At 34.9% G+C, this 21411-nt stretch overlaps 1 protein-coding gene across 3 annotated transcripts; it reads left to right on the top strand.

The window, feature by feature from the left end:
- Nucleotides 1-72: 72 nt before the first annotated feature.
- On the top strand, nt 73-19277 carry NME5 (NME/NM23 family member 5). 3 transcript variants are annotated; one of them, XM_033096534.1, is made up of 7 exons: nt 73-129; nt 718-890; nt 3258-3266; nt 5611-5816; nt 6468-6568; nt 12599-12717; nt 19064-19229. In XM_033096534.1, exons 2-7 carry the CDS (start codon nt 762-764, stop codon nt 19145-19147), a joined length of 648 nt encoding a protein of 215 aa, XP_032952425.1. In that variant the 5' UTR covers nt 73-129; nt 718-761; the 3' UTR covers nt 19148-19229. The 3 variants fall into 3 exon arrangements, with proteins under 3 accessions (XP_032952425.1, XP_032952423.1, XP_032952426.1); XM_033096532.1 differs by lacking the exon at nt 73-129 and adding an exon at nt 137-576; XM_033096535.1 differs by lacking the exons at nt 73-129; nt 3258-3266 and adding an exon at nt 137-576 and having other exon boundaries at nt 19064-19277.
- The last annotated feature ends 2134 nt before the right edge of the window (nt 19278-21411 follow it).

The raw sequence follows: 21411 nt of genomic DNA, 5'->3' as shown, positions 1-21411 counted from the left end.
CATGATTGAACCGGTAAGAGGCTGTGAAGTGACGCTGCTCGGATTGGCCCTCTGCAGCCACCGTCCCTCAGCTGGGCTTCGGGTCTCCTAGCAATAAGTTGTGGTCGCACCTGAGGAGTGAGTGCTGAGGTGAGTACACGACGGAAGGTCGGACTCGGAATCTGCGGGTGCAGCCGGGAGAAGTCCGGGGACTTAGGGATGCTACTTTCCAACCAGACCTGACCCTATGCATAGCCGTCCCGGCGAGGCGGGGCGGGGTGGGGCGAGGCTGCTCAACCTGCAGCTGGAGAATCGCGGAGAGTTGCCAACCGGTCTCCAGCTGCTGCCTTAGTCTGCGCGAGTCCCAGGCCTTTGGATTGCCCTGTGGCCTCTCCACCTTGATGAAAATGTTTAGGAAAGCCTAAGGCACGGCTTAACTGCAGAGTAGAAATCGTATTACAGTCATACCTCATTTTATTGCGCTTTAGGCGATTCACAGGTATTGGGTGTTTTACAAACTGAAGGCAAGACTCTCCACCATCAAATAGAGAACGACTCGCTTTACTGCGATCGAAGACAACCTGCAATGTCTTCGAGGTATGCCTGTGTTCAGACACTGCTTATAGAAAAAGATTGCAGTTTCTAAGTTTATATAAATTAATAAAATCAGGCGCCTAACAATGCTGTTCTTAATCATAATTACATTAAATTTGAGGTTGGGATTGCATATCATTGCAGTTGATACCTGTCAAGACTCTTAAATTATATCCTGAAAACCCACAATGGAGCTGTCGATGCCCCCACCTCAGATATACGTAGAAAAATCTCTGGCCATTATCAAACCAGATATTGTTGACAAAGAGGAGGAGATACAAGATATTATTCTCAGATCTGGATTCACCATTGTTCAGGTAACTTCTGGGCATGATCATTGTGTTCTTTTCTCTCATTGATCCTTTTTTTTAATGTTTATGTATTAGCATTAATTTAGCATTAAATTTAGGTTTATTCTAACTATAAAAGTTACATGTGATAGTATTTAAGTTTTGTCACACTTCAAAAGTATATAAAATGCAAAGTAAAATTCCTTTTCCCTCCACCTGTCCTCACCCACGCCACATCCCAGTCTCCAGAGAGAGGCAACGACTTAATACTTTCTGTTCTTCCAGGATTTTTCTATGTATTCCCAGACATTTTCCCCCATAAAATAGGACAGTGCCCCACCTTTGATCCTGTTTACAAAGTCCCTCAGATAGCAATTTCAGATTATTACATCTGAATGTAACTCATTCTTCCTAAGTTTTGTTTCATATACCCCTGTGTGGATGAATCACAATTTGTTTATTTGGTCCTCTATGGATGGACTTTAAGACTTTTGGATTTTTTTCCTTTATTACAAACATTTAATGTTTTAAGCCTTACACTTGCTCTGCAGTTGTTAGAGGTTTGAAAATGAATGTAAAAAGAATAAAGATTATCAAATAGAATTGAGTATATTTAATCTTCCTTTTTTGTACCATCCTTATTTGAAATTTCAGTTTTTAGTCTCTTATGTAATATTACTTATTTAATCAGTGTTTTAAAAAATAAAAAAGAGAAAACTTCAATCTTTAGGAAAGATGGGATTTTAGTTGAATTTAGGATAGGTGGAGGCTGAGGGTAAGGATGGTACAAGAAAATGTAAGGAAAGATGTACAGGAAATTATAAGAAAATATTTAATATAGTAATTAAAAGACCCAGGTAAAAATGAACTTTTTAATGAATGTTGTTAGGAAAACTAGGTAGCCATTAAAAAAAAAGTTGTATTCAAGTATGATACTGTATACACCGGGATAAACTTCAAATGGATTGGAATTTTAAATATTAAAAAATTAAACCATACAAATTCTAGAAGAAAAGATGGATGAGTTTCTTTACTCTTGGAATGGACAGCCATTTTTTATTATGACTTAGTCTAGGAAATATGAAAGAAAAGATTAATAAGATTATAAATTTAAAAAAGTTCTGCATGGCCAAATAAAAACTATAAGCAAAGTCAAAATACAAATGACAAACTTAGAAAAAAGATTTGCAATTCATATTGCAGACAGAGGGCTAATCTCCCTAATATATAAAGAACTCGAAAAAGATAAAAATTCAGTTGAAAATGGGCAGAACATACGGAGGATCAGAGAAAAAGAAAACAGATGCTTCTTGAAAATATGAAAAGATTCTCAATAAGTGGGGGAAAAAACAAATTAAAGTGACACTGAGCTACTACAGTATATGGCAAAAATGTAAAAGTGAATGGCACAACCCCCATAGAAGGGAACCTGACAATTATTTATCAATATTACAGATGTATTTATTTACCCTTAGACCCAGCAGTCCTACTTCTGGGAATTCCACCCATAATCTGTGTATTAATATCAAGTGACATATATACAGGTTACTTTTTGCAGCATTGTTTATTTACCAGCAAAAGATTGAAAACAGTCCAGTATTAGCAGAATGGTTAAATCAACTCTGGCAAAGACACCAAGTTGAATACTATGCAACTAACTGTAAAAAGAATAAGGAACCTTTTGGTGCCCTGTTATGGAAAAACAAATGTAATGTGTAGCAATCTTTTGTGATAGAAAGAAAAAAAGTAATATATATTCATGTTTGCTAATATTTGCAAAATGAAACACTAGGATAAATAAGCATTAAAAAATGGTTGCCTATTGAGAGCAAGAACAGTACATTAGGACAGGGAGGGGAATGAGATTTTTCAGCACATATCTTTTTATATTGCTTTGAACTTTTTAACCCTATAAGTGTATTATTCCTTAATTTTAGAAAAAAATTAAATGAAGTATATGAATAAGATAAAGATATACTATTTATGTTTTTTAAAAGTCCATATTTTAAAAAGAATTAGTGACAAACAAACTTAATTAAGTGGTAGTGTTAATCATAAATGAAAAATTAATATAAATGCTAATATTTTGCATTTTACCTAGTGAGCAATGAATTTCAGACCAAGAAGCCCTTGCTGTATTGTGTGCTTTTTTTTGGTTTTAATTGTGGCAAAATACATGCAGCTTAACCATTTGAACCATTTTTAGTTGTAGAGTTCAGTGGAACTAAGTACATTCCCATAGTTGTGAAACCATCACCACCATCCATTTCTAGAACTTTTACATCATCTCAGATTGAAACTCTGTACCCATTAAACACTATCTCTCTGTTTATCCCTCTTCCCAGCCCCTGGTAACCAGTATTCTTTCTATCACTATGATTTTGAGTATTCCAGATATCTCATGTAAGTGGAAACATATAATATTTGTCCTTTGTATAGTATGCTTTTAAAGTAGACTTTATTTTAGTTGGGAGTCCATTGAACTTGAGGCTTTCTTGTCCCATCTAGGGAAAACCTTCTGAAAAATGATATATCCTTTCAGTAGGTGGCAGTCTTTACTTTGTTACAAGCTAATTGTTCCTTTCTGTTATTGCTTCTCTTTGTGAAACTCTTCATCCAAATTCCAAGAAATTTTACCTGATCTAATTTTAAAGTAACCAAGGAAATCCTTGATTCAGTATTAACTTTAGTTTAATATGAGCCCTTAATTTTTATAATTGTGCTGCATTAGCTAGCATACCTGAGAAGGAAGCTTCCCGTTTGTGGAGAGGCATGTGTCAGATAAGGGTTTATATTGCAACAGAAGAGATTTTTAGTTTTTAACCCAGCAACAACAACAACAACAACAACAACAAAACCCACACCAATATGCTTAAGAATCACAAATACTGGCATGTCTTAATTTTAAATAATAAAATCAACGATTATATTAAACCCAGTGCTATTGTAACTTCTCAAATTTGTTCTATTTCTTGACTATATGAATTTCAGTATGAAAACAGATGTTGGAACTGTTGTTTTTTTTTTTAATAGTAACTGGTTCTTGACTGGCGAGAGTGTTATGCTTGTCCAATAGAAATGTTCATGCAATGCTCTTGACAGACCCACCTGGGTAAGGAAGCATCTTTCCAAGCTTCTTGCTCTGGGCAATTTATATTGCTTGCTACAAACCAAGCAATTTTACCGTTTCTGAAACCTGAGGACACAATGATAGTTTCGGAAAGGACTTTAATTAAGAGGGAGGTCAATTCTAATCCATTTTAGAAAGATGAATTTCTGCCTATTAAATTTAGCCTTCATCTTGAGGCTTATTATCTCCATGTCTCATCATCCTTATTCCAAACCAAAAGTCTTCCTTGATGTCTCCTTGTACTTTGAACCCCTCTATTCTATTTTGAGCCTTTATCCTCATGATCCATCTTTAGTGGCATTAAAAAACAGTAGTAATGTATGATTTTTTAAAAAGCATTCACTTAACTGCTTTTAGGGAAAGTATGATGCTTTCCAGTTGGAAGAATGACTGACTTAGCTTCTATGATTTTTAAAATTTAATGATTCATTCACAGTCTCTCATTTGTGAAGAAAATAACATTTGTCCAAAACATTTCATAATCTTTCAAATTGAGAAACTTAATGCCAACTAATTTTTCTTTTTCTTTTTTTTTACCCCCTTCCGTCTCCCCACTCCACTCTGGTTCAAGCTGTTGTTTCTCAGTCCAGTTGTGTGGGACACAGCTCCCTGGCCCATGCTGGTATTATGAGCCTTGCGCTCCCCCAGCTGAGGCAGTCGGTTATCGGTCGGCAACTCATAGCAGCTCACGGCAGCTCTCGCTGGCTGCCGGCCACTCAAGCTGGCACTGGCCACTCATGGTGGCACACGGTAGCCCACGGCAGCACACAGCACCCCATGCCAACCTCTGACTGCTCGTGGCAGCCAGCTCCAGGGAGAGCTATTGTTCACAATCTTAGCTGTAGAGGTCGCAGCTCACTGGCCCATGTGGGAATTGAACCAGCGACCTCGGCATTAGGAGCACGGCGCTCCAACCACCTGAGCCACCTGGCCGGCCCCTAATTTTTCTTAAGATCACAGTGAATCAACATATTTATGGCAGAAACAGAATAAAGAATACACAGCTTTTGGGGTTGCCGGTGAGCTCAGTTGGTTAGCGCGTGGTGCTGGTAGCACCAAGGTTGCTGGTTCAATCCCTACATGGGCCACTATGAGCTGTGTCCTCCTTAAACAAAAAAGAGAAAAGAATACACAGCTTTCATGTTCAAGTGAAAATCTTGTTTACTGCATTATTATACTGCATGTTATTTCTCAGTACCACAATGAGATCAGCTCCCTAAAATAATGTAGGAAAATTTCGCAATAAATAGGAAAATGCCACAAATAGATAGGAAAAGATGAATTTGGAATATTCTAAAGTCTGATTTTGTTACTTTAATGTACATATCAAAAAAATATTGATGGTTGGAGTTTTTTTACTTTAAAAAGGAGATATGATGAATTTCTCGTTAACAAACCATATGTTGAAGGAAGCTGCTAAACAGGAATAGTTTTTCTTAAATAGGTTAAATAATTCTTATAATTTTATTTTTAGCCTGCAATTTTCTTATCTCACCCTTTCCTTATAATACAAAATTAATCTTAAATGTATAATCAGATTGGCACTAATTTCAAGTTTTAATGACTTAATGAGGTATTATTGAACTGTCATTTTAAATGCTTTTGTTTCTCTTATAGAGAAGAAAACTACATCTCAGCCCTGAGCAATGTAGTAACTTTTATGTGGAAGAGTACGGGAAAATGTTTTTCCCCAATTTAACAGCTTACATGAGTTCTGGACCACTTGTTGCCATGATATTAGCTAGACATAAAGCCATCTCTTACTGGAAAGAACTTTTGGGACCAAGTAATAGCTTAGTAGCTAAGGAGACACATCCAGACAGGTAACTTTTTTAGGGGAAAAATGGAATACAACTATGAAAATGAAAAAAATCTGAATTCATTGTAATAGGAATTTCCTTTCATTTGAAAGTTTTCCTAAATCCACTGTTTTTGTATGTGGGGCAGGGTGAGGGGGTGGGGAGGTCCATTTCATGTTTTAACTATTAAATGTCTATCTTAATACCAGTACAACAAAAGGCCTCAGAGAATGCTTTGTGGTTGGTTAACCTTGTTCTCTCATCCTGGAATTAAACTGCTGCTGCAGTAGGATTTTTCATGGGAAAATTGGTATGGTATTTTAAAAGAATATTAACACAGGACCAGAAATCCAGATTTTCAGCATTATCATTAACGTCTGGAAACCAGAGGACATTAAGTTCTTGCACTTTTGAATACCTTGCTTTTTCACTTCTCACAAAGCAGCACCTTTTTTTTCACTGAGACAACTTCTATTTTCCCAGTGTATTCCTCCTGTATATTCAAATATATTTGACCCTCATCTAGGTAGATTTAAACTTAAAATCAAAATAGCTTAATACCTCCATATGTGAGAAGTGGCAATGCTTCGGTAAAATACCTAAGTAGAATGCATATGTAAAACGTAAAAAAAGGATTTCAGATTGGATGGTCATCATCTCTAACTTGCTTTTCAGTCTAAGGGCAGTTTATGGCACAGATGACCTAAGGAATGCACTTCATGGGAGTAATGATTTTGCTGCAGCAGAAAGAGAAATTCGATTCATGTTTCCTGGCGGTGAGTTACAGATGACTAATTAGTCAATTTTATCTCCTTATTATTTGCTTTTTCTTTTATTTTGGGATGTAGGTTGGAAGAAAGATAACAGGGTTTTTCTCTAATATTTTTTTCATATTTTCAAGTTGTAGTTACTTAAAAACTGGAAACCAAGAATGGAAAACTCAGCATTTCCCTCACAACTAAACTGTGCCTTCTAGGAAATCTTTTGAGGAGAGTTTACTTTTTTTCCTTTTCTCTTGGACGAGATGTATTTAGGGTTTCTCTTCTGTGTTACATAATTCCTTTTGGTTATCCTAAATGCATCAGTGAAGTTTGTTACACATGAAAAAAGAATCTCCCTCAGAAATTATGATTGATTTACCATTTTCTCTAACAGTTTACTATTTCCTGACAAACACTCAAGTACTTGTGAAATGAATAATTCTTAGGCCTTTTTTTTGTTTCCATCCTTTTATAGAGGTTGGAAATCTTTTAGAAGTGGGCATAATAAGGACAACACTGAGATTTTTAGTTTGTTTTCAGTATTTTAGAGCAGAAAGAAAATTTGGGGATTTTCATTATAAAGAAAAAAATGGAAAGCATTGGGTAGTTTTGAATTTTTTTTTTAAATTTATTGGGGTGACAATTGTTATTAAAATTACATAGATTTCAGGTGTGCAATTCTATAAAATTTTTTTTTTTTTTTTTTTGCATGTTACTTTTCTCTAACTCATTTAGACCTATTCCTCAGTATTTTCTACTGAAGATGTACTCAAAACTGAAAACTGTCTTGGAGATTTAAAAGTCCTGATTCTTAAACAAACAAAAACTGTTTTGTAGATACTTGTATACAAAAGGCTTTGCCTACTTATTTTATTTTTACTGATCTTATTTTCTGTCACATATCCATTTCATTAAGGTATCTTTTTCTTCAGGACTGTTTACTGTGGAAAATTTCAAATATACACAAAAGTAGACTGAGTAGTATAATAAATCTCTAATCAACTAATTTCAACAATTGTGATCAGTCTTATTTCATCAATAACTCCTGCTCCTACTTCTCCTGCTTCCATATCAGTTTGAAGCACATCTCAAACATGAGATTCTTTTAAATGTGGTAGCGCTTTAAGTTTAGTTCTTCTAGTGAATTAGACTTTTCCTCTTTAGCTTTTAACTAAAATAGGATACAAACTCACTTTATCTTAAGTAGAAGATCTATTTGGAAGCTTCTTACTCATTGGGTTATATCCCTAAACTGTTATTTTAGATTGCTTTTGATTTTACTCATTAATTAATCCTCTATACATATAAACTATTAATTATCTACTGCTGTGGGCATATGAAGTTATTTAGAGTAAGTTCTCAGAGCCTGTGGTATGAGCTCGGTCTTGTTTAGCAGTCAGTGAAGAACTGTGTGCAAAATCCTATATGATGAGTAGCTAAAGCAAGTTATAAAGATACTCAAAGACATGTTCCTAACCCTTGAAAAAGGTAGTGCTCTTCCCTTTTTAAGTAGGTTTGGCTAATTCAAAGCTTTGTTATATTCCATCATTCAACAAATTTACCAGCTTAATAAATATAAAGACAAGAAGATGTCCCTGCTATCAAGATGCTCATATTTTAAAAGTCTATAAAAATAAATGTACAATGCAATATATAAATTATAAATATCATTAAAAGCATTAATAAAGTGCAGTGAAAATTCAGCTATGTAAGAAATGTGGAAACACTCATTATTCTCTCATTAATTTATGTAGCCCTAGGTGCCTGAGACTAATAACAAATGGTTAGCAAAAATAAATGAGGTAGAAGCAGACAATTCAAAAATGAAGTTAAGGAAATAATTTCATTCACAGTAGCATCAAAAACAAAATATTTAAGAATAAATTTAACAAAAGAAGAGCAGTTCTTCTACACTGAAAAACACAAAACATTGCTGAGAGAAATTAAAGAGTATCTAAATAAGCAGGCATCCCATGTTTATGGATCAGGAGAGTCAATGTTGTAAAGATGGCATTTCTCTCTAAATTGATCAGTAAATTTAATGCAGTTCCTAACAGAGTTCATTCATGCATTTATGTAGAAATTGACAAGCTGATTCTAAAATTTGTGTGGAACTGCAAAAGACCTAGAAGAGCTAAAACGATTTTTAAAAAGAAGGACAAAGTTGGGATACTTCCACTAACCTGATTTCAAAACTTGCTGTGAAGCTACAATAAGTAAGACTGTGTGGTACTGACATAAGGATAGACATGTAAATCAACGGAGCAGAATTGAGAATCTAGAAATAAATCCTTGAATTTATGGTCAATTGATTTTTGACAAAAGTGCCTAGGCAATTTGATGGGAAAGGATGGTCTTTTCAACAAATGATGCTGGGACAATTATAGATATCTACATGCAAAAAAGAAGAAGAAGAAGAAGAAGAAGAACTCAGACTTTTGTTTCATACCATACACAAAATTTAACTCAACATATATCATAGACCTAAGCATAAAAGCTAAAAGCGTGGAAGAAAACAGGAAAAAATCTTCATGAACTTGAGTTGAATAAAGAGTTCTTACATATGACACCAAAAGCATGATCCATAAAAGAAAATATTGATAAATTGGACTACATCAAAATTAGAAGCCTTTTGAGCAAAACACAATATACAGTTTGCTTCCTAGTGGCTTTAAAATATGGACTTTCCCAATTATTATCCCCATTTTCTATTTTACAGGGTTTCTTTTTTTCTTCCTTCTTTATATTTCTCTTCCTTTTGGGGGGACTCATTAGGTTTTGATTGAAATACAATCACTGATTTTATTGAAGTCTATGTTAGTATGAATCGTTTCCATTAAAATGCCAAAGAAAACTCCAAAAAAAAACCAGTTAGCCTTTGTGCTTCAAAACCTATTATTATCAATATGAAGCTATAAGCCACAGACTGGGAGAAAATATTTGCAAATCATATATCAGATAAAGCACTTGTATCCAGAGTACAAAGAACTCTTATAACTCAGTAATAAGAGATACAACTCAATTAAAAGCTGGGCAAGGGCTGCTGGGTGGCTCAGTGGGTTAGAGCATGAGCTGTGACCAACAGCGTTGCAGTTCGATTCCCACGTGGGCCAGTGAGCTGGGCACCCTCCACAACTAGACTGAAGACAATGAGCTGCTGCTGAACTTCTGGAGGGGTGGCTGGATGGCTTAGTTGGTTCGAGTGTGGGCTCTGAACAACAAGGTTGCCAGTTCGAGCATGGGATGGTGGGCCGCTCCCCCTGCAGCTAATATTGAAAACAGCAACTGGACTTAGAGCTGAGATGCGCCCTCCACAACTAGATTGAAGGAGAACAACTTGGAGCTGATGGGCCCTGGAGAAACACACTGTTCCCCAATATTTCCCAATAAAATTTATTTAAAAAAAAAGACTTAAAAAAAGAAAGCTGGGCAAAAATTTTGAGTAGGCATTTTGTAAAAGAAGATATATGAATGGCTAATCTGCACATGAAAAAGTATTCAATGTAATCATTGGATAAATGCAAATTAAAACCACAGTGAGATACCATGGCATACCCACTAGAATGGTCGTAATCAATAGTAAGGATATAACAATTCTGGGATCCTCTTATATTACTGTAAAATGTTAGTCATTTTGGAAAAGTTTGGCGATTTCTTAAAATGTTAAACTTACCAGGTAACTCCACTAGCAGTTCTAGTCTTAGCGGAATCTGCTCACTCAAGAGAAATAAAAACCTCCATTTACATAATGACACATGTGAACCTGTATAGCAGCACTATTTAATATAGCCAAAAACTGAAAACAATCCAACTGCACATCAGTGGGTAAACAAAATTTAGTATAGCCATACAATGGAATACTGCTTAAAAGGAACAAACTATTGATACATGCTACAACATGGATGAACCTCAAAACATTATGCTAAGTGAAAATCCAGGGACAAAAGACCACATATAATATCCATTTATATGAAATGCCCAGAAAAGGCAAATTTTTAGAAACAGAAAAACGCTCATTGGTTGCCAGGGAGTGGATATGGGAGCAGGAAATTGCAAATGGGCACAAGGAAACATTTTTGGAGTGATTGAAGTGTTTTAAAACTGGATTACGGTGATTGTACAACTAAACGTTTATTAAAAATCAATTGTATACTTCAATGGGTGAATTTTATGATATGGAAATTATACCTCAAAACTTAAAAAATAAATTACGAAAAATAGATCAGGTCTGTGCTCCCATGGATTTTACAGTCTAGTGTTTGAAAGGTAGCCTGTAAACAGTAATGACCCAAATCATTGAATAGTTGTTGTATGTTAAGTGCTGCAAGAGGCACTTGTACGGTATCATGATAGACTAAGTGACTGAGGAAGTGACTTTTTAGCTGAGATCCAAGGGATAAGTAGTGGTTAAACAGAACAAAGAGAAGAAAGAACATTCTTGCAGAAGGAACAGCATGTGCTCAAGTCATGAGCAAGAAAGAACCTGGCACATTCTATAAACTAAAAGATCAGGGGTAAAAGAAACATAAGATGAGGCTATAGAGGTAAGTAGAATTTACATGGTCTTATGGGCTATGGTGTGGCATTCTGTCTTGACTATAAATGCAATGAAGAGCCAGTGAAGCATTTTAAGAATGGGAGTGACATAATCAGATTTTCATTTTTAAAATACTATAGAGGGCGTGGGCACAGGCAACAGTGAATATGATAAACATGGTCTTAACTTTCATGGAACTTACGAAGTAAAAGAGACAGATGACGCATTTATATAATCAAAATTAAACAATTATTATATGAAGGGTGTGCTATACTGAGAATGATAAAGAAACCTTTTACTGAAGACCTATAGCTTCTTCCAGTTTTTCCTGATGTCCTGGCAAAGGACTCCCCTTACTAGTCCTAGTCTCATTGAGACTGAGCCTGTACACTAGTCATACAGAAATCTATCCTCCCACCCTTCTTTCTCTTGGGCCATTGAGGATTTGTATCTGGGACCAGTAGTTTCCCTTTCTCATCTTTATCAAAGGCAACACACTGATGGAGATCAACCTCAAAAGACCTAATACTTATAAAATATTTATAAAATATATTTTTTGTTGTATTGCAAATCTGGTTCACCTACACTGAGTTCAAATAAGGCTGAAAAGACTAAAATTTCCCAAAGTGTTATATAATTTGTTTAAAACCCTGAAAAATAAGAGCAGGAATATATAACATGTCTACATGTTATATAGACAGACATAGATTTTATGTGTATATTCAGTAGTCTAGAAGAGCAAAAACTATGTCTTATTCACTGTTGTATCTGTACCACTTTGCAAAGTGCCTGCCATTTTGTTGGCAGGAATTGTTGAAATTAATTTCTGATTTTACGTATTCATTAATATTTTCCTTTTTTATAACATTGTTATAATATTCACTGTAAACAACATGGAAATGGAAATGCAGAAAATAATATAGTTGAAAACAATCAGAATCCAAGAACCATATGATTTCACTGATATGTGGCATGTAAAACTGAAAACAACAAAAGAACAAGACAAACAAATGAAGAAATAATAACTCATAGGCACAGATGAGAGTTTAGTGGTTACCAGAGGGTAAGGGGGGAGAGGGATGGCAGCTGTGCGTAACGGCGATCAAATATATGGTGATGGAAAGAGAACTGACTCTGGGTGGTGAACACACAGTGTGATGCATAGATGATGTATTACAGAATTGTACACCTGAAATCTATGTAACTACTAACAATTGTCACCCCAATAAACTTTAATAAAAGAAAAAAAGAAAATAATCAGAATCTTGCATATGACCATTATTAGTATTTTGATATGTTTCTTGCCAGTCTTATGTAGTCTTACTATTTTTTATGTGTATGCGGTGTATTTTTGAACAAATTATTATGCTATGTATCTACTTCTGTTCCCTTAAAAGCTTCAAGCATTTCTCATGCCATTAAAATTGCTTTGAAGCTATCCTTTTGAATGACTGTGTAATATTTCATCATTTATGTTAGCTTTAATGGAAATACATTTGTATTTTCAGTGATTGTTGAGCCCATTCCAGTTGGACAAGCTGCTAAGGACTATTTAAATTTATATGTAACACCAACTCTACTTGAAGGACTTACAGAGCTTTGTAAGCAAAAACCAGCGGATCCTTATGTAAGAAATCTTTTTATTCATACTAAAGAATGAATTATCTATAGTTTTCATATCTAAAATATCGTATTCTTTGAAACTGAAAGTTTTGAGAATCGTTTTAAAACGTATTCATTTTATATACTTCTTTTTTTTAATATACTTCTTTATGTATGCCTTTTGACTACTTATTTTCTTGTGTTTTGACTCTTAAAAAACATTGTTTCTAAATGCATTTTCATTTATTCATCCTTTAATTGCTGAGCATTGTTTTTGTGTATAGTTTATATAATCAAATAATAAAATTACATATATACTTAAATGTTGTTCAACATTTTTGTTTGCCATGATATCTAAAGTTTTTAAATAGAAAAGTTACATTTATTCACATCCCTTGATGCCTCAACGTTGCTCAGTTAGGGGGAGAATGGTTAGGTAGGAGGACCTAGGATGGTTGTCCAGGGCCCAGTGTTATCCTGGGCCCTTCTTTACAGGTACTCCCACCCTTTTGAAGACTCAGAGATAATCAGGTAAGGTTATTTCACTACCAGCTCAACCAAAATAATATGTCTAGCCTCTGTTACCACCATTCTCAAAGGAAATCCCCTTAGGAAGACAAAAGATTTAATCTCTCCTGCTTTGTCACTTACCAAAAAGAAAAGATAGGTTATTTCTTTAATAACTTTTTTTCATTGTGAAAATAATATGTTTATTTATAAGAAACATGAAACTACTGAAAAATGTAAAGAGAAGAAAAAGATACCCTTGGTTCCATTTCTTAAACATGATCTCTGAAGACATTTTGCCAGGATTCAACTCTCACTCCAGACACCTAACCTGTCTCTGAGTCTCTCTGTTCTCATTAGTAAAAGGTGGATATATTAATACCTATTTACCTAGTAGGGATATTGTTAGGATTAAATGTATAAATGCATGTAAAATTCTTAGTCAAAGTGTCTGGTGCATAAGTGCTCAAATATTACTTGCTATTGTTATTTTTTTTCTAATCCTTTGCTCAGGCTTTATTTTTGTATGACTATACATAAACAAATATCCCATAAATGTTGCTATATTTAAATATATGTTTTATAGAGATTATTTTAATAGTTATATTATTTTTCTTATATTACCTTTACCATTCTTCTTTTGCTGTTATAAATACTGTAACAATAAACATCTTTGAGCATAAAGCTTTTCACATATTGAGATTATTTCATTTGGAAAGAGACCAGAAAGTACAATTATAATTCAAAACATTAAAATTTTTAAAAATTTGACCCTTAAAGAACTTGCTTTATTTACTTATTTATTTATTTATTTATTTAAAAGGTTTTATTGGGGAAGGGGAACAGGACTTTATTGGGGAACAGTGTATACTTCCAGGATTTTTTTTCCAATTCAAGTTGTTGTCCTTTCAGTCTTAGTTGTGGAGGGCGCAGCTCAACTCCAGGTCCAGTTGCCAGTTGCTAGTTGCAGGGGGCGGAGCCCACCATCCCTTGCGGGACTCGAGGAGTTGAACTGGCAACCTGGTGGTTGAGAGCCCACTGGTCCATGTGGGAATCTAACCGGCAGCCTTCGGAGTTAGGAGCATGGAGCTCCAACCGCCTGAGACACCGGGCCGGCCCCGCTTTATTTTTAATTGTGAATAATGTTTTGAATAAGTAACATTAAATATGGTATAATTCAAAAGTTACAAAAGGATATATAGTGAAAAGTAATTGTCCTTGCCATCCTGTTCCTCAGCCACCCTGTTGTACTCTTTGGAGTCAGTCACTGTTACCCGCCTCTAGTATATCCTTCACAGAAAACCTATGCATATATAAGCATCTATATCTAGCTATATGTACTTAAAAGCACATGCACATGCAAATGCTAGCTCCTAAACTATCTGATACTTTTTACCTTATTTACTTGATATATAATAAATTATCAGATAGCCCCACAAACAAAATTGCTCTATTTTAAAAAAACAGCTCATGGCATTCTGTTGTATGGATGTTCTACAATTTATTAATCACATATAGATGGTTGTTTAAGGTGTTTCTACTCTTTTGTTATTATAAACTGCTACAGTGAATATCTTCATTTATGATAAGTTTGTGCAAATGGAAATACTGAGTCAAAAATAATCTTATTTTTATGTTTTTGATATGTGCATTTTTAGTTTGGATAAATATTGCCAAATTACCTGTTGTAGTGGTTGTACCATTTTATACTCTAACCAAAAATAATTGAGAGCACCTGATGTTTTTTTCAAGCTTTGTGGTTTTTGCCAGTCTGATAGGTTAGAAATGGTATCTCATTATTTAATTTGTATTTCTTTTGTTATGAGTGAGTCTGAGTGTCTTTTCATATATGCTACTGAAAGACATTTGCATTTCTTTTCCTATGAATTTCCAGCTCATGCCCTTTGTCTTTTTTTTTTTTTTTTTTTTTTGCTGGTGGTTGGTTCCTAGATCTTTTCCTTATGATGTCGGAACTCTATGTTTAAGAAATTAACCTTTTGTGGTTTAGTAGTTTTTCTCAATTTATCACTTGTCTTTTGACTATTTTCACGATATATTTTAATTTTAATTTAGTTGAATTGAGCTCTTTTATGGCTTCTAGGTTTCTGGTCATATTTAAAGATTTTCTGCTCTAAGATTATAAATCACATTCTCTCATGTTGCCTTCTAGTACTTTTTATCTCTCCTTTATCCTTTGACCATCTGGAGTTTATTTTGCTGTAGAGAATGAGGTAGGGAGCCACATTTTATTTTGTTTTCCACTTGGTTACTTAATTAAACAAAATCATTTATTGAACAATCCATGCTTTCTTCACATATTTAAGATTCTATTGTTAACATATACTAAAGTTCCTGCATGCATTTGGGTTTATTTCTGTATTTTTTTTTCTGTTTCTTTTATCTATATCTCTGTTCACTGAAAGTACCACATGGCTTTAATTACTAAAGCTTTATAATATATTTTTAAATCAGGTAGTTCTAAACCTTCCAATTACTTTCTTTTTCAGAATTTTCTTGCCTCTTTTTGCATTATCATTTCTACTGTGAATATTTTCAGGTCACCATACATACTATCATATTTCTTTCTTAAAGGGCCATGTCAATTTACATCGGGGTCACCGATGTGTATAATTCCCACTTCAACCCACCCACATTAGTATTAGATGTAAGTTAAAAACACTGGAGTGGGACTGGAACTGATTTGCTAACAGGCAAAACAGGCACAAGAAAGGTGCTATTTTAATTGTTTCAACTTCCATGTGAATATTTACTGGCAAGGTTGAACTATTTATCCCTTATGTTTAGTTATAGTTCCTCTTCTTTTTTTTTTTTTTAAGATTTTTTTACTGGGGAAGGGGAACAGGACTTTATTGGGGAACAGTGTGTACTTCCAGGTCTTTTTCCAAGCCAAGTTGTTGTTCTTTCAATCTTAGTCGTGGAGGGTGCTGTTCAGCTTCAAGTTGTTGTCCTTTCAATCTTGGTTATGGAGGGTGCAGCTCAGCTCCAGGTCCATTTGCTGTTATTAGTTGCAGAGGGCGCAGCCCACCATCCCTTGCGGGAGTCGAACCAGCAACCTTTGTGGTTGAGAGGACGGCTCCAACCAACTGAGCCATTTGGGAGCTCAGCGGCAGCTCAGTGCCATGTTCAATCTTAGTTGCAGGGGGTGCTGCCCACCATCCCTTGCGGGAGTTGAGAAATTGAACCGGCAACCTTGTGGTTGAGAGCCCACTGGCCCATGTGGGAATCGAACCGGCAGCCTTCGGTGTTAGGAGCACGGAGCTCCAACCCCCTGAGCCACCGGGCCGGCCTATAGTTCCTCTTTTGTGAGTTATGTTTATTTTTTGTCCACTTATCTTTGGAGTTTTGTAAGAATTCTTTATATAATAGTTACATCAAACTTGGATCATATTTGCTGCAAAAATACTTTCCTTTCTGTTTAATTTTTAATTTTGCCTTTTAAATATTCAATAAGTCAAACCTTGATTCTTTTTCCCCCCCTTGTTGTGGGTTTTCATTTATCAAAGTTTAGGAAGTCCTGTCCCAGCAAAAGTTTTGCTAAACATTCACTTTTGTTTTCTTCTAGATTTTTTTATATTTGACTCTCCCATGCATCTGGAACTTATTTTTGTATATAACACAAGATGAAGAGCTAAATTTTTTTCTGACCAGTTGTCCTTGTATATTGATTTATGAAGCCTTGTTTATCAGTATTAAATTCTATATCTGAGCATGTATTATAATACATGGATCTGTGTGTTCTAACAACAGTACCACAATAAATGATTGCTTTTAATGTTATTTTCGATACTTCTGTATTTACTTAATCTTTAGTTTTTTGTGGTAATATATATATGAGATAAATGTTGCCATTTTAACAATTTATAAGTGTACGATTTAGTGGCTTGGTAGTCACAATGTGCAACCATCATCACTACTTATTTTCAAAACTTTTTCATCACCCCAAATAGAAACTCTGTAACCATTAAACAATGACACCCCATTACTGCCTTCCTCCAAGCCCTAGTGACCTCTAATCTACTTTCTGTTTCTATGAATTTGCCTATTGTAGATATCTTATTTAAGTGGAACTATAGAATATTTGTTCTTTTGTGTCTGGCTTATTTCATGTAGCATAATGTTTTCAAAGTTCATTCATGTTGTAGCATTCATCAGAATTTCATTCCTTTTATGGCTGATTATTCCATGTATGTATATATGAATATCATATTTTGTTTATCGATGCAGCTGTTGATGGACACTTGGGTTGTTTTTGCCTTTTGGCTATTGTGCATAGTGTTGCATGAAAATTGGTGTACAACATCTGTTTTCAGTTCTTTGGGGGTATATACCTAAGAGTGGAATTGCTGTGTTTAGCTTTCTGAGGAACCACCAAACTGTTTTCCACAGTGACTGCTTTTTACATTTCCACTAGCAATGTATGAGAGTTCCAATTTCTCTACATCCTGGCCAACACTTGTTCTTTTCTATTTTCGTTTTTATTATTATAGTAGATGTGAAACAGTTTGTCATTGTGGTTTTGATTTGCTTTTCTCTAATGACTAATGATGTTGAGCATTTTTTCATATGCTTATTGGCCGTTTGTATATTTTCTTGGAAAAAGGTCTATTCAAATTAAAGTTTTTTTGCCCATTTTTTAATTGTTTTATTTGTTTTTGTTGAGTTGTAGGGGTTCTTTATATGTTTATGAGATATGATTAGCAAATATTTTATCCCCCTCTGTAGGTTGTTTTTTCACTTTCTTGATAATGCCATTTGATGCACAAAAGTTTTAAAATTTTGATGAAAACCAATTTATCTATTTTGTATTTTGTTACTCATGCTTTTGGTGTCATATTTAAGAATCTATTGTCAAATCCAAGGTTATGAAGATTTACTCCTATGTTTTCTTTTAAGATTTTAATGATTTTAGCTCGTATGTTTCAGTTGTTGATCCATTTTGAATTTTTCTATGTGTCAGGGTTTATTTCTGGACTCTCAATTTTGTTCCATTGGTTTATATGTCTGTCTGTATGCCAGTACCATACTGTTTCGATTGCTGTAGCTTTGTAGAAGATTTTGATCCTAGAAGATCCTCCAACTTTGTTCTTTTTTTTCATGATGGTTTTGTCTATTCAGAGCCCCTTGAAATTCCATAGAAACTTGAGGATTGACTTTCCCATTTCTGCCAAAATGTTCGAAATTTCATAGGGATTGTGTTGAATCTGCATATCACTTTGGGTAGTATTGACATCTTAACCTCTTAAAAATATTAGGTCTTTCTATCCATTAGCACAGATGTCTTCCCATTTATTTAGATCTTTACATTTATTTCAGCAATGTTTTATAGTTTTCAATATACAAGCTAGTTAAATGTATTCCTAGATACTTTTTTTTCAGTGCTATTGTAAATGAAAGTGATTTCTTAATTTCCTTTTTGGGTGATTTGTTCATTGCTGTTGTATAGAATAGAAACACAACTGATTTTTATGTGTTGATCTTGTAACCTACAACTTTGCCAAATTCATTTATTAGCTGTTTATTGCTGTTGTATAGAATAGAAACACAACTGATTTTTCATGTGTTGATCTTGTAACCTACAACTTTGCCAAATTCATTTATTAGCTCTATTAGCTTTCTTGTGAATTCTTTGGGATTTTTTTATATATAGGAGCATATCTGTGAATGGACTTACTTCTTCCTTTCTGATTTGCATAATGTAAAACTTACTGTTTAACTTTTTAACGGTCATTTTCTTTTATTTATAAACTGATTTTGAAAACAGTTTTAAGTTTTAAATTGATGTAATATGTATAATAGAAAATATTTAACATTTATTAACTGAAGTTTATTTCTTTTGTCCATAGATTTGGCTAGCTGATTGGCTGTTGAAAAATAACCCTAACAAACCTAAACTTTGTTACCATCCAATTGAAGAAGAACTTAATTAAAATAAAGCCTCCAAAGAACAAATCGTGAATGATCTCATTGTAAAAGGCATGCTTCTACTTAAACAAACAAACAAACCATAATTCCTAAGGGTTTAAGTAACTACATGTGAAATAAATGATTTCTTAAAAATAAGTTTTAAAAGAATAACTGTGTTTTGTGCAGTAGATAACATTTTCTATGTTAAAATGCAGGTTTAGGGAATGAGTTTTTTCTAATAAGAAAATTATGTTTACTTAGAGGCATTTAGAATGTCAACAGAACAATTGCAATTTTTTTGTGTGTGATTGCAAAGTGGTATTCAGTTAATAGAACAGCACTGAATTCATATAAGATGCATCAGAGACAAATGAAGGTGAAAAAACTACCATCCTCATATATAACTAATTTGTCCTATGTACCAAGAGTCTGGTTTAAACTTCTATGCCAATTTACAACTCCCATATTGTACCAGGCAAGGTTAGTGACTATCGAAAATACCAACAGGACAGGGCTAGCATTTAACACATTTGATAGTATGTTAACTATACAAAAAAAGACACTGTACAGTTTAAAAACAAGTCTTACACAGCCTTATATTTCTTTTTTTTTCTTTAAAAGGAGCAAGTTGTATACACGGAGGTTAAATACTTTATAGACAACTAGAACCAACTTACTTATCATCCTCTCCATCTTCCTTCTCTTCCTCCTTTTTCTTGCTTTTTTTCAGCCTCAATGACTCCCTTTTTTGCCGCATATCCTTATGCAAGAATACCTTTTTAATATTTTTCCTTCAGCTTACCAGCAGTGTTATTCCACATCTCTCCCAGTTTCTTTGCAGCATCACCAATGGATAGGCTGGGATGTTCTTTGATTTGGGGTCAATATTTAGAACAATAAAAAGACTGAAGGAGGCCTCTTGGATGCATTGGGATCCTTGAACTTCTTTTTTGTTTGCCCTTGAGGAGGAATATAAGTTTTCATCTCTTTTATAACGGGCCTTGTCTGCTTTGCTGTATCTTAAAAGTTTCCTTTCTCTAGCAGAGATGGTCTTCCATCTCTCAGAACTTTTTGGAAAACTGAGAAGATGATTGAAGCAGCTGGGTGCTTTTTCTTGTGTTCCTCCCAGCAAGTTTGCACAAAGAATGCACATGATATTTTGCTTTAAGTTTGAGGAGTAAGACATGGAATTTTAGTTAAGATATTTTCCCAAGCATGTATCCTATGTCTAGATGTGTAATTAATGCACAGTTCAGACAGTTTAGTTTGAAATATATTAGTATATAAATAATTATTTGACAATGAAAATGGGCAGAACCAGGTTATGATTTTAATCAACCACTTACATAACTATTTCCTCAACTTTAATAAGAGCCCTCCAAGGGTGACCAGTTACTGATCCTGGATTGCCTGGGGCTTTCCTGGTTCTGTCACTGAAAATCCTGTATCCCGGGAACCCCCTCAGCCCTGAGCAACATGGTCACTCTACCAAATAGTCCAGAGGTTAGTGTTTCCCGATTATGTTTTTGTGACGAGGTACTAGTTAAAAAAAAAATGTTGTAAAATGATCATTTCTTAAAGAAATTTTAATTGACTTTCTTTAAAAAAATCCAGGTTGTAAAGCACTTTTATTAAGCATATATACTTGGGCTGGCCCGGTGGTTAAGGCGGTTAGAGCTCCATGCTCCTAACTCCAAAGGCTGCCGGTTTGATTCCCACATGGGCCAGTGGGCTCTCAACCACAAGGTTGCCAGTTCAACTCCTCGAGTCCCGCAAGGGATGGTGGGCTCCGCCCCCTGCAACTAAGATTGAACACGGATGGCATCTTGAGCTGAGCTGCCGCTGAGCTCCCGGATGGCTCAGTTGGTTGTAGTGCATCCTCTCAACCACAAGGTTGGCAGTTTGATTCCTCAACTTCCGCAAGGGATGGTGGGCAGCGCCCCCTGCAACTAAAATTGAACACAGCACCTTGAGCTGTGAGCTGCTGCTGAGCTCCGGGATGGTTCAGTTGGTTGGAGCTCTTCCTCTCAACCACAAAGTTGCCGTTTCGACTCCCCCAAGGGATGGTGGGCTGCGCCCCCTGCAACTAGAAAAAACGGCAACTGGACCTGGAGCTGAGCTGCGCCCTCCACAATTAAGACTGAAAGGACAACAACTTGAAGCTGAATGTGATTGAAAGGACAACAACTTGACTTGGAAAAAAGGCCTGGAAGTACACACTGTTCCCCAATAAGTCCTGTTCCCCTTCCCCAATTAAAAAAAAAAAAAAGAGTATATACTTAAACTG

Source organism: Rhinolophus ferrumequinum, chromosome 24 (assembly GCF_004115265.2).
Source record: "Rhinolophus ferrumequinum isolate MPI-CBG mRhiFer1 chromosome 24, mRhiFer1_v1.p, whole genome shotgun sequence".
NCBI classification, from domain to species: Eukaryota; Metazoa; Chordata; class Mammalia; order Chiroptera; family Rhinolophidae; genus Rhinolophus; species Rhinolophus ferrumequinum.
The sequence above is the reverse complement of the archived record's forward strand: the minus strand, read 5'-3'. Positions and strand labels throughout refer to the sequence as shown.

Excerpts from the sequence above, each read along its gene's own strand:
- NME5 (XM_033096534.1), top strand. The coding sequence starts at position 762 with ATGGAGCTGTCGATGCCCCCACCTCAGATATACGTAGAAAAATCTCTG. Across the intron at positions 5,817-6,467 it reads AAGGAGACACATCCAGACAG|TCTAAGGGCAGTTTATGGCA; the intron begins GTAACTTTTTTA and ends CTTGCTTTTCAG. Across the intron at positions 6,569-12,598 it reads TCGATTCATGTTTCCTGGCG|TGATTGTTGAGCCCATTCCA; the intron begins GTGAGTTACAGA and ends TTGTATTTTCAG.